Below are 14,260 nucleotides of genomic sequence, written 5' to 3' on the forward strand. Positions count from 1 at the left end.
TGATGGCCCCAAAGTTACTCACTGTGCGCCTCTATAGCTGTAATTCCTATTACAGTCTACGGTGGCGCTGGATGCGCCAAAATCTCCTGTGCTGGATTCCGAGTGTTCGGACTACGATACATACACTACACAATACATACAATTATGACTGTGGTAGGGATTAGATTGTGAGCCCCTCTGAGGGACAGGTAGTGACAAGACAATATACCCTGTACAGCGCTGCGGCAGATGCAGGCACTATATAAATACTAAATAATAATACACACAGTTGCCCGAGGCATTGCATCCTGATCACTACAGGCGACAGTTCTTGTGTGAGTGCACAAGGCTTTCATACTGGTTTAGATGGACAGCCCCGTCATTTACCACTTGGGATCCGAGGCGTCGCGATTGCGTCATCTTTGAAAAGAATGGGAGTGTTCATCTCACGTCGTTTGCTGTCATTTAGGCTGCTTACACACCAAGACGTTACAGGCGCACGTTAGTGCGCCTGTAACGCTGCCCCAACGCACAGCAATGTAACACAAGTGGGCTGTTCACACAGCCCACGTTGCGTTACATGTAATGCTGCACGTTCGGTGCAAAGTGCAGCATGCTACGGCGTTGGAGCGGCTATAGCCGCGTTAGACTGTTTGCACATGCGCAGTGGGGGGCGGAGAGGAGGCGGGGAGAGCCAGCTACAGTAGCCGCGCACATGGCTACTTAATATTCACTGCACTGGCGGCAGCTGATTGGCCGGCGGGACCACGTGATGCGGAGTGTCTCGCTCCGCATCACGTGGTCCCGCTGGCCAATCAGCGCCACTCTGGGAGACATTATAGGAATCGAGCCGCCGAACGCGGCTCACTCTACCGTCGGCTTTTGCAGCACCATACGTTGTGTTAGGTGCACGTTATGCGACCTTAACGTGACACCTAACACAACGTCTTGGTGTGCAAGAAGCCTTAATGAAGCCCAGCAGTCCATCAAGATATCCCAAATGCCCCATGTAGCGTCTGGTGTCTATTAGGGCTCGTTCACACTAGGGGCGTTTTTGACATTTTTAAGCGCTGGCGATTTTCAAAATCGCCCCTGGAAGCGCTTGTGCAATGATTCTCTATGAGAAGGTTCACATCTGAGCGGTTTGCTTCCAATTTGCTCAGAGAAGTGCTGCATGGGCTATTTATGAGGCGATTCCACCTCAATGGAAGGTATAGGAAAAACACAAAACGCTCACAAAATCGCTTTGTGCAGCGATTGCATGAACGTTTTTAAGAATATATACATTGTATTTATTCTTTTCCAGATCAAAGAGTTCACTTCCTGACTGATGTCAGGAAGTGAAAAAACGCAATCGCTCTGCAAAAGCGCTTAGAAAAGCGATTAACAAAAACGTACAACGCACAGAAATCGAAAAACAAAAACGTGTCAAAAAAACAGCCATGCAAACGTAAATCAGAGCGCAATGTGAATGTGGCCTTAAGGTCTATCCCCCAAGGACTCAAACTAGACACAATGAGGAATTAACAGCCAACAGTGGAACAGCATGGTGTGCAGCTTTGTACACTGGAGAAAAGGTGGCAGATACCCCTACACGTTCTACATAGTGCTGGGTACACACGATGCAATTTTCCCTCAGATTGCCGGTCGAACTGATTATTTGACAGGTCTCATCCGATTTCCTATCGTTTTTCTGATCGATTATGTATAGAAGTGATCAGAAAAATTTACAGAAATCTGATCGGACCTGTCAGAAATAATCGATTCGATTGTCAATCTGACAGAAAATGCATTGTGTGTAGCCAGCATAAAGCTAAGTAATTATTGTCTGAAGAGTGAGATACTACTGTGTGGGCAGCACAGTGGTGTAGTGGATAGCACTCTCGCCTTGCAGCGCTGGGTCCCTGATTTGAATCCCAGCCAGGGCGCTATCTGCTCAGTTTGTATGTTCTCCCTGTGTCTGTGTGGGTCTTCTCTGGACACTCCGGTTTCCTCCCACATCCCAAAAACATACAGATAAGTTAATTGGCTTCCTCCTAAATTGGCCCTAGACTGCAACACATACACTACACCGTACATACATACACATATGACTATGGTAGGGAATAGATTGTGAGCTCCTCTGTGGCACAGACAAGTGACAAGTCTATATACTCTGTACACCGATGCGGAAGATGTCGGCACTATATGAATACTAAATACGGTAATAATACACACTGTCGCAGAGGGATTGTGTCCTGATCACTACGGGTGACAGTTCTTGCGTGCGTGTACAAAGCTTTTATGCTGGTTCAGACATACAGTCCATGTCATTTACCACTCGGGATCCAGCGTGTTGCAATTGTGTCATCTTTTGAAATGAATGGGAGCGTTCCTTTTGCATCATTTTTCCATCAGATTCACGGTCGAATTGATTATTTCCGACAGGTCTGATCTGACTTTCTATTGTTTATGATCGATTTTGTATAGAAGTGATCCGAAAATCGATCAGAAAAATGATCAGAAATCAGATCAGACCTATCAGAAATAATCAATTCGATCGTCAATCTGACAGAAAATGCATTGTGTGTAGTCAGCATAAAGGGGCCCATACACTGGTCGGTTTCAGCCTTCGATCGATCGATTTGCGGCTGATTTCGATCGATTTCATATATCTGACCGGATGGAAGATCTAGGTCGATCTGCTGCTGGCAGCAAACCAATGGCCCATAGAGTTGCATTGGTTCTAATGGTCCAATAATGCATTCAGATCGATTTTCAATAGATTTCATACTGAAATCGATTGTAAGTCTGTTCCTAATGTGTGGCACACATCAGATAGATTCCTGTCAGATTAGACTTGACAGGCATCTGACAGAAATCTATCAAACACAGAGATCATCCCCATCCTCATCTGAATCAACAGGCGTGTCAGATGATCATCTCACTGCTGGCAGCAGACACAAGGAGACAGGAAAAACTCTCCAAAGTCTCAGCAGAAGTTGCCTAGAAGTTGTGAACAGCGGCAGCACTTACCAGCAATGTGAGAGAAGGCCAGGCAGAAGGGGAGGAGGTATCCCAGGTAGAGCTTTAGCTGCATAGGGTCAGACAGCACTTCTCCCGGAGCTCATGGAAGATCTGGTACCCACCAGGAGGCTGTCAGTCTGCTGTATGGAGAGAGTGCTGCTGCCTGGGCTCAGTCAGTGACAACAAGCAGGAAGTAATGTAGCAAGTGACACCTTCAGCAGCCAGGATACCTGGGCTCCTCCCTGCTAGGGATAGGCACTCTCTGCACAGCAGGTTTCACTTCTGCTGCAATTATCCACAATCAGGCTGTGTCATCATCAGTATCAGCATTCCCAGCCTCCTGCACACTCTCTCTGCAGAGTCCTCATGCTAATATGACTGTGGGCAGGGAGAGGGCTGGCCAGATAGAGAAGTCAGAAGTTGGAAATTCACTTTTATGAGGAAAAGTTCTGGATAAGGATTTGGGCTCGTTCCCACTATCGCGAATCCGCATGCGTCCAATGCATGCGGATTCGCACATGTAATGCAAGTGGATAGGCCTGTTTCCACTGTAGCGTTGTTGAGGTGCGTTTTTTTCAGCGGTAAAAAAACGCACAAAAGAGCCAACGAATTCGCCTGCGAGTGGAATGCATGCGAATCGCCGCTAATGTATTTAATAGTAAAAACGCATGCGTTTGTTACATGCGTTTTTACCCGCGATTTCGCGTGCGATTTCGCACCTTTTTCAATTTTATTTTGCCCTGGCAGTGTCATGGTTAATTTCGCATGGCACCCTGCCATGCGAAATCGCACGCGAAATCGCGGGTAAAAACGCATGCGGAAACGCATCCGCATGCGTTTTTACAAGCGTCGGAATGCCGGCGAAATCGCGTCGCAACAGTGGAAACAAGCCCTCAACCTCCTTAATTTCTTTATCATGTGTTATTATATTTTTTTTTAAAGTTCCAAAATATTACACAGCACAACCTGCAGCCTACAATGAATCAGTTATGTCCCAACATTTTAGCATAGCCATCAGAATACTATACAAATATTCACTTAGGCTTTGTTCGCATCTAAAATCGCAATCGCTGAAGTCAGCGTTTTGCGATTTTGTGAGTGATTTTTTTTTTTGCGCTTCCCAGCGCGCTACGATTTTTTGTAAAGCACTTTTCTAAGCGCTTTTGCAGAGCGATTTGTTTTTTCACTTCCTGACGCAAGTTACAAAGTACAAAGTATTTATTCTTCAAAGCGCTGGGGAAATCACTATGCAAAGCCCTATTTCAAGCGCTTTGCGATTTCCCTATACCTTCCATTGAGGCAAATCACCCCAAAAATGGTACAGGCAGCGCTTTGGCGAGCGATCGGAATCGAACCGCTCAGATGTGAACACCCTCACAGGGAATCATTGCACAAGCGCTTTTAGGGCGATTTTGCAAATCGACTGCGTTTAAAAAAAGGCAAAAAACGCCCTAGTGTGAACAAGTCCTGAAAGTGGAACTGAACTCAGAACTTCCTCTCTGCTCTAAAAGATGAGCAACAGCATAATAACCTTTAAAGAAAAACGTTTCTTTGTTACAGCTGATATGCTGCAGATTCATTGCAGGATTTGTATCTACTTCCTGCTTTCATGGAAGCAGACCTATTGTTAACAACCTGTGCTTTCAAATTAGTCTCTCTGCCGTGTCACTCAGATCAAATTACAACTTGTAATTAGTCACTGATGAGGGGGGAATTAGACAGGCTTTACTCTCTATATACATACAGGGTGCATTTCTCTATGATTTCCTTCTGGCTGATATTGTGGTGAAACCCCTCCCACACTGTGATGTCAGGACCATGGCTTTGACAGTACCTCTCTGAGAACCTCGTTGCATTGTGGGAAATAACGGTTGTTTCCAACTGCCAAGCATACAGTAACTCCCTTTGCAGAATGTACATACTGAGAATTCTAGGCACAGACATCACCTGACAGGACTAAAGATGTCGCCACCTGTGATACATTTCAGAATGTAAATCAGGGAGAGGAAAGATTTTACAATGGGCAAACGCACATGAGTCCTGGAACCCACTACAAAACGCTATCGCTAATCGCAATCGCTAGCGATTTGTATGAGCATTTTGTAAGCGATTTCATGAGAGTTTTTAAAAAGTGTAATTAACCTGTACACACTGCTGCGCTTGCGCTGCGTGTTTAAAAACGCATGCGTTTTTAAAATCGCAAGGTCTTTTGAAAAAGAATGAAAATCGTGATGACTTGTACACACTGGTGCGATGCGTTTTTAGAAAAACGCAATCGCAGTGCCTGCTGCGCTTTTTTAAGCGCAGCGCATGAAAAACGCATGTGCTTGCGTTTTTGCCTGCGTTTTTCAGAAGTCAGTATCCCAGAAGACTCTGCAATCTCCTGATTCCTGTTGAAATGTAAACTAGAAAAAAAAACAAAGGATTCTTTAGCCAATCAGCAATTATAAGAAAAACGCAAACGCACAAAAATCGCAGGCAAAAGCGCATGCGTTTTTAAAACTACATGCACTTTAAAAACGCATGCGCTTGCGATTTTGCTTGCGTTTTTCAGTGTGTACAGGCCCTAATTTGCCAGCGGTCGTGTAGCGATTAGCGTTTTTAATTCTGATTGGTCCCTTCAATCAATTTTCATTTTGTTACAGTGTGCAGTAATGTAAAAACGCCTGCAAAATCGCTCTGTGTAGGTCTTGACAAACGATTATGCCAGCGTTTATATATTTTACATTGCAGAAACTCTGCAGAAACTCGCTAACGCTCAAGCATGCTGCATGTCCTGCGTTTTGTGATTTGGTAATTGCAATCGCTCCGGTGGAATTTGGCCCATCCATTAACAGCTGAGCGTTTAGGGAAATCCCTAGCGGTTTGAATCGCTCCCTAAATGCTCAGAAAATCGCTCTAGTGGGTTCCAGCCCTCAACTGTATTAATTACTTTATTTTCTCTATTGTTTTTCTTTAAGACTTTATACACACCCTCAACTTCTGAACTCTTGCACAGGACAGAAGGAAAGCAAAAAGAAATGCACCCTGTATGTACTTAGAGAGTTTAGCTGTGTCAGCTCAGAAACCTTATCTGCCACGGCAGAGCAGCTAGTTTGTAAACACAGGATGTTAACCCTATGTCTGCTTCCATGAAAGCGGGAAGTAGACACACTGCACATGTATTGCCGGATTTCTATCAGCTGTAACAAAGATATGTTTTTTTTATTTAAAGGTTATTATATGCTTATATTTCAGAGAAGAGAGGAAATTCTGAGTTCAGGTCCGTTTTAAGAAAACGTTTTTTATATACTGTTTCACTGTTCCTCCCTCCAAATATATTTTTAGTGGCAAACGCAGTAAAAGTTACCATGACACTAGTATGATGTGATCAGGGGCGTAACTAGGTCCCCCTGGGCCCCCCTGCAGAAATTCTGAGCGCCCCCCCCCCCCCACCCCCAGGGCCCGCTCGGGGCCGTTTTGGGAGGCTGGAGGGGTCGCAGCATGAGGGGAAAGCCATGCTGCACTTTGGCGGGGAGGGGGGACGGTCTCCCTCACCTCGGGCTCTTCCCTCTGCGCTCCCCTCCAGCATCAATACCTTTATCTGTGCAGCGGCGGGCAGCGACAGCTTCTGTGCGCTCCAGCGTGGACGCTTCTCCCTCTAGTGTCTGCCGCGACTTCCTGTTTATACACGTCAGAGGCGTCAGAGGCTAGAGAGAGAAGCGTCCTTGAGGGCAGGGGCTGCAGGGCCTATTGTTACGCCCGTGGATGTGATTAATTGCACTTTGTGCGTTGCAAACTTCCCATGTAGTTTGTCACTCATTCATTGTTTATTAGAGCAACAGTTTTGCTATCCTACAGTTTTCGCTGTCGCAAATATTTCGCATGAATGCAGGGTTATGTAAATTAATATGCAAATTTATGCAGGTTGAAAATTGAGTTTTGTCCCTTAGTTGTTGCAAACAATCATTTCCGAACGTTCATATAAAGAATCATTCGTAAACAATTGTTCAACAAATTGGTACATTAGTGGCCACCTTTCAGGGCCGTCCCTTGGGCAGTGTGGGCAGGGAGACCAGACTGGGCGCAGACTGGTAAGTAGAAGAAGGGGGGGGTGCAAGCAGAAGGGCATAACTCAATGATAGAGGAATGAAAGGAAGATCGGCACCAAATGTAACAACAGGCAGCCTTCTGGGGGGTCCTCAACACTTGCTCCCTGTGCCTCCGGTTGAAAGACACCAATTATGATGTGATAAAAGGATAAAGGATACCGGGCACCAGCTGCTTTGCAAGGCTAATTTATTTCATCCCACCAAGACGGGTCTCTGAGGAAGCAAGCATTGTCAGCTTGCGAAACGGCTGTTAGACCTACTGCCTGAATTTTGGTGTCTGTCTTGGTGGGATGAAATAAATTAGCCTTGCAAAGCAGCTGGTGCCCGGTATCCTTTATCCTTTTATCACATCAGAAGGGCATAACCGCTAGGGAGCTGGTGATACGCAGTGCAGCCAAATGGAAGAAGAAAGAAGATTACCAGCGCGATCACCTTCCTTGACTCCTCCTGGACTGTCTGCGTCAGACGTCATGATCATCACGTCACCACCGCGTGATGACACCTGATGTCCTGTAGCGGTACTGCAGGCTGTCAGTGCTCGGTGTCCATGGAGGAGTCAGCTTCCGGGCTCTTTTCGCCTGTGAGTTTTCCTGCTCCCTGCTTCCTCCTGGATGAGCAGCTGGTCACTAGTAAGTAGGCAGATCTACTTGTGACTTGTGACTGTGTGACTGTCCCTAAAGACTAAAGCTAGCTATACACTGGCCCGATTTGCCGCCGTTTAGACAGCAGATTCGATCACTGGGATCGAATCTGCTGCCAATCGTTCGCGCTACACGCCGAATTTCGATCCATTTCGTCCGATCTCGTCGATCGCTCCGTGCAGAATATTACCGCCGATCGCCCGCGGGTAGGGAGCGCGTCACTAGCGGCGTTCGAGTGCCCGACGACCGACGCAATAGAGCCCGCATACATTACCTGCTCCACCGGCGCGACTACCCCCGGTCACCGCTGCTCCGTGTCCGTGCTGGTCTCCGGCATGCTTCAGTTCCTCCTGCCCAGCAGGAAGTTTAAACAGTAGAGGACGCTCTACTGTTTAAACTTCCTGCCGGGCAGGAAGAAGTAAAGCATGCTGGACCTGGAGACCAGAGCGGAGACTGAGCAGCCAAACAGCCAAGCGTGTGGAATGCAGGCGAATCGCACGCAATGTATTTAATAGGGAAATCGCATGCGTTTTCCCCATGCTTTTTTTGCCGCGATTTAGCATGCGATTTCGCATAGGTACCCATGTTAATTCACACAGGCAGTGACATGGTTAAAATCGCATTTAGCCTTACCTATGCGAAATCGCATGCGAAATCGCGGCAAAAAACGCATGCGGAATCGCACCCGCATGCGATTTGCCTGCGGTGATTCGCCGGCGATTTCGTAACGCTATAGTGGAAACGGGCCCTAAACGGTTTGTCGTGTTGTTGGTCATGTCATGGTGTTGGTGGTGCACTTTGTTGGACGTGGGTACGTACCTTAAATTCGTAATTCTATCAAGCTCTAAATGACATAACCAGGATAACTACACTCTATTGGCTGTTGTCACTTTTGTTTTGTTTTCTCAGTTCTGTGTTGTTCCCCACACACGTGTAAATAGAGACATTTAAATTGGGAAGCAGAACATCTGGTTTATTTATCTGGAATTAAATCCACAAAAGAGGATTTGCATCCAAGTTCATGTTGTCTTTGACAATTCCTGTCAGCATGAGTAATTCTTTTTCTGCCAGGTAATTAATCATTAGTTTCCAAAACTGATTAACTCCAGGCAATGATCTGGTTCAGTCTAGCATAAATCCACTTCCTGTGTCAGATTCCATAATTCCCCCCCCCCCAACTTTTTGAGATAAGAAAGAGGGACATTTAAGCCACACCCCTAATCACACCACTACCACACCCCTAGTCACGCAAAAAGATTTTATAAGAAAAATATGTTGTTTTTTTATTCAAGCCACACTGGTTCTTTCTATCCTGGGTAATATTCCTACATTGTAACATTTGACAATAAGAAACTAATCAATTTAAAGAATGGGAATAAAGTTTAGAGTCAATCAAACACATTTTTCATTAGATAAAATACACGTTATCATCTAGTGCGTACTTCACCTGCGCACAACTACTACAGTACGCGGGTAAGAATGCCCACACATGCCCAAAAGAGCTGACCCCGCAATCTCTTTACTGGCAGCCACCAGAACAACATGGAGAACCGGGACTGCGGCGAGAGGGGGGGGGGGGGGGGGCGGGAAGTAGCCCCAGGTAAGTAAAATCTGTTTAATGCTGAGTACACACAATGCGTTTTTTCAGTCGATTTTCTGTCTGATCGATTTCCGATTCAATTTTCCGATCGATTTCCAATTCGATTCTGTTATCTTTTCTTATCTATTTCCATTCACGTCTATGAGAAATCAATCAGAAAAACAATCGAAAATAAGACATGTCAGACATTATCTATCGAACCATCTATCTAACACAAAATTGTATGGTGTGTACCTAGCATCATAATTGTCGCATTGGAAGTCCTTTAAGCACTGTGTTCATCAGGAGTCAAGCCCTCCTCACACACACAGTTTTAATATTTTTATTTTATCTTCCTTTATATAGTCAACCTCCTAAATGTGGACTTTTTCAGCAGCATTCCTACATCCTTTTCTGGCGTTCCATAGCCACCCTAGCAGAGCTGGATCATCTACCAGGCAACCTAGGTAGGTGCCTGGGGCTTAGTGGGTCTTAAGGGGTCCATCAGCCACCTTCTCTCTCCACTTCAGCTTACCAAAAATGCCACACGGGGTCCCCTAATCTACTGGCTTGCCTAGTGCCCCATTACATCTTAATCCATCTCTGCGCACTAGCACTTGTTGTGAGCCCTTGAGTTACCTGCTGAAGGCAAGTGCACAAAAAGAAGTAACGGTACATACACACGTCCAACTTTTTTCAACAAGTTGTTGTCCAACTTGAACGACATGTTGGAGGTGTGTACGCGCTTTCGAGTGACTGATAACAGCCGGTTTGCCCGATTCGCTCAGCGGATTCGTTGGACCAACTGTCGTTCAAACGCTTAGGTCCGTACATGTAAACAAACGACTCTTTAGGTACCCATACACTCGTCAGATTGGCAGCAGATAGATAAGAAATGCATCTGATGATCTATCTGATGCGTTTTTAGAACATTTTTTACCAGGATAGAATTCCAATAGATTTCAGTTTGAAATCTATTGAAATTCGATCTGATGGTATTTTTTTGCCATCAGATTTCCATTAAGGCCAATGCAAACTGATAAGCAATCTCATCAGATCGACCTACATTTTCCACCCTGCCAGTTCGATGGAAATCCATCGAAATCGATCGAAATCGGCCATCGATCGGTCGATTGGCCAACCGATTTGCAAACGATCGATCGATCGGGATCGATCAGTCGGCCAGAAAATCGGCTGAGTGTATGGGCCCCTTTAGTCGTTAGTCCAAATAGTAGATCTTTGATCAGTCATTTAATCTATTGGTAGGTGAACAGAGGCGCCAGAAGGATAAAAGTACATAACATTTTTAAAAAATTGCTGGGAGGAAGTGGTGGACTCGCCTCCGTTAAAGCAGACACCAAGGACTGTAAATGTATAGATATACACATTTATTGAAAATACCCCAAAGATGCAACGCGTTTCGCGGGCACGGCCCACTTCTTCAGGCAATAAGCAGGGGATAAACAACAGCAATTCAGTTATAGCAAGCAGAGCACCTCTGTCGCGTTGCATCTTTGGGGTATTTTCAATAAATGTGTATATCTATACATTTACAGTCCTTGGTGTCTGCTTTAACGGAGGCGAGTCCACCACTTCCTCCCAGCAATTTTTTTAAAAATTTTATGTACTTTTATCCTTCTGGCACCTCTGTTCACCTACCAATATATTTGAGTCCACCCCAGGTGGAGGGGTGATCTACCCCCTTTCTTCCTATCTACAGAGAGCGACTTCTTAATCCTGAGTGAGGACAGGTCTAATCTCCTCACCTGCCTAATGAGTGGTTACCTAGGTGGTAACCCGTGTTTGTGAGTATTACCATCTCACTGTTTCATTTATCCAATCAATTTTGACATACTACACCATATTGGGCTCTCGATTTTTCTTCAACTTTAGTCATTTAATCTAGTCCATTGTTCTATCCAGTTCATTGTCCATTATCAAGTTAGTTAAACAACATATAAATTAGGCAAATTAGCATATCAGCCGCTTTGTTGGTCAGTGTGTCCAGGACGTCTGAGCGACTTGTTTGCATTTCAAGTTGTTCAAACTACTATTTTAAATGACAATCAGGCGTAAAGTTGGACGTGTGTACGCACCTTAACCAGGGCCGGCCCTAGACTTTTTGCCGCCTGAGGCAAAAAAAAAAATTTCTGTTGCAGGAAGTGACGTCAGTGGAGCGCACGCTGGATCGAGGAAGAGGTGAGTCCTCCCCGCCCGTGCCTCTTACAAATAGCGGCTGCTTCTATGTAAGGCTGGAGGGGAGCGGAGGACGGGGGACACAGGCGAGGGAGGGGGGGGGGGTCCGACCCCCCCTCCCCGCCGCTAGGCCCAATACCCCCGTCCTGCCAGCTACCCCTCCAGCTCGGCGGCCGGCTCCCCGCACGGACGGGCGGATGCCGCCCCTGGAAATTTGCCGCCTGAGGCAAAAGTTTCACCCCGCCTCATGAGCGGGCCGGCCCTGACCTTAACCATTTCAGCCCACAGGGATTTTTCACCTTATGCATCAGAGCAATTTTCACCTCCCATTCATTCGCTATAACTTTGTCATTACTTATCACAATTTATTGATCTATATCTGTTTTTTTCCGCCACTAATTAGGCTTTCTTTGGGTGGTACATTTTGCTAAGAATTATTTTTTTATAAATGCATTTTAACAGGATTAATAAGAAAAAAATGGAAAAAATTCATTATTTCTCAGTTTTCGTCCATTATAGCTTTAAAATAATCCACGCTACCATAATTAAAACCTATGTATTTTATTTGCCCGTAAATTTGGAAATAAAGGTGCATTGTTTCCGTTTTGCGTCCATCACTATTTACAAGCTTATAATTTTAAAAATGTTCGTAGTATACCCCCTTCAAATGCACATTTAAAAAGTTCAGACCCTTAGGTAACTATTTATGTCTTTTTTTTCCATTAAAAATTTTATTTGGGTAATATTTCGGCGTGGGAAATAAACAGTTAATTTTTTAATGTTATTATATGTGTAAATTGTAATGTAAAAAATATGTAGCTGTAGTTTTACTATTTGGCCACAAGATGGCCACCTTCATTTTTTTCCCCTCCTTGTGCTTCTCGCTAAGCAGAAGTACAAGGGAGATGCGGAAATTTTTCCGGGCAAAAAAACTGAAGCCTCTTGTAAGAGCGCTTCGGCTTTTCTGCGGGGGACACGGATCGGTGATCGGGAACCATGTTCCAGTTCACTGATCCCAGGGCTACCGGGGGACACCACGGGGGCACGCCCGCGGGAGCGTGCCGCATTGCAGCAGAGCAGCTTCACGTCCGGGCGGCAGGAATAGTTAAAGAGAGTCTGAAGCGATTTAAAATACCTGTTTTTATTCAGCAGGCCGCTTCAGCATTATAATCCAAACTGATTCACTGCAACAGCGCGGCAGAACGAGGTCTTAATTGCCCCGAAATTCATCTGTTCTTCCGTGTAGAGGCAGAGCTTTGTGCAGTAGCTCTGCCTCTGCTTCAGTCAATCTCCGCTGATCTCGGCCTCTTCCTTCCCCTCTGTCTTCTTTCACTGAGAGGGGTGGGGAGGGGCGGAGATCTGCGGAGGTTGATTGGACTGGAGGCAGAGCTACAGCACAAAGCTCTGCCTCCTCTGGGCAGCAAAATCCATGACCTGGAAAGTCATGGAATTTTGCCCCGGGATTTCATGTGGATAAAGACCTTGTTCTGCCGTGGGGAGGAGGCTAATCAGATTGGATTACAAAGCCGAAGCAGTCTGCTGAATAAAATCAGGTATTTTAAAAGGCTTCAGTCTCTCTTTAAGCCACTAACAGCAGTGGTAACTAGTGGCAGTAATCATCATATGATTGGTGTATAATTGGGCAGATTGCTTAGCTTCTAGCCCCAATACAATAATACACCAATATGGAGTTCCTGGAATTAGCTACAGTTCAGGTTTTCTGTTACTTTGCAAGGTGTACAAAGCTTTTAACCACTTGCCGACCGCACACTCATAACGTGCGTCGGCAAAGTGGCAGCTGCAGGACCAGCGACGCAGTACTGCGTCGCCAGCTGCAGCCTAATTAATCAGGAAGCAGCCGCTCGTACGAGCGGCTGCTTCCTGTCAATTCACGGCGGGGGGCTCCGTGAATAGCCTGCGGGCCGCCGATGGCGGCTCGCAGGCTAGATGTAAACACAAGCGGAAATAATCCGCTTTGTTTACATTTGTACGGCGCTGCTGCGCAGCAGCGCCGTAAGGCAGATCGGCGATCCCCGGCCAATCAGCGGCCGGGGATCGCCTCCATGTGACAGGGGACGTCCTGTCACTGGCTGCACAGGACGGATAGCGTCCTGTGCAGCCCAGATCTCCCGGGGGAGCAGGTAGGAGAGGGAGGGGGAGGATTTCGCCGCGGAGGGGGGCTTTGAGGTGCCCCCCCCGCAAAATGCCAGTCAGGAGGAGCGATCAGACCCCCCCTGCACATCATCCCCCTAGTGGGGAAAAAAGGGGGGCGATCTGATCGCTCTGAGTGCCCTTTGATCTGTGCTGGGGGCTGCACAGCCCACCCAGCACAGATCACCTAAAACAGCGCTGGTCCTTAAGGGGGGGTAAAGGGTGGGTCCTCAAGTGGTTAATAAAGATAATAGGATAACAGAGGCGCCAATAGGATAAAAAACACTAAAAGAACTTAAAAACCCATCTTGGTAATAGAGGAGGCAGTGGTGGACTCACCCCCTCCAAGCAGAACACATGACTGTGGATTTTCAGTCAAAACAATTTTATTGGATACTCCAAATAAAGTGCAACGCGTTTCACGGGACACAAACCCGCTTTATCAGGCAATAACAGATAGGAGTAAACAGCATCTGCCAGTATCATCAACACTGAGCGCCTCTGCCTGAGAGCCACAGAGGCGCTCAGTGTTGATGATACTGGCAGATGCTATTTACTCCTATCTGTTATTGCCTGATGAAGCGGGTTTGTATCCTGTGAAACGCGTTGCACTTTAT

At 46.2% G+C, this 14,260-nt stretch overlaps 1 protein-coding gene across 1 annotated transcript in view; it reads right to left on the reverse strand.

The window, feature by feature from the left end:
* LIPI (lipase I) overlaps window positions 1-3,274 on the reverse strand; it is a 69,692-nt gene extending 66,418 nt beyond the window's left edge. The window contains exon 1 of the mRNA XM_068270523.1: window positions 2,995-3,274. Coding sequence (XP_068126624.1) covers window positions 2,995-3,058 — 64 coding nt within the window. The 5' untranslated portion in view covers window positions 3,059-3,274. The remainder of the gene's footprint in view (window positions 1-2,994) is intronic.
* Window positions 3,275-14,260: the final 10,986 nt, after the last annotated feature.

The sequence above is a fragment of the Hyperolius riggenbachi genome, chromosome 2 (assembly GCF_040937935.1).
Source record: "Hyperolius riggenbachi isolate aHypRig1 chromosome 2, aHypRig1.pri, whole genome shotgun sequence".
Lineage (NCBI taxonomy): Eukaryota > Metazoa > Chordata > Amphibia > Anura > Hyperoliidae > Hyperolius > Hyperolius riggenbachi.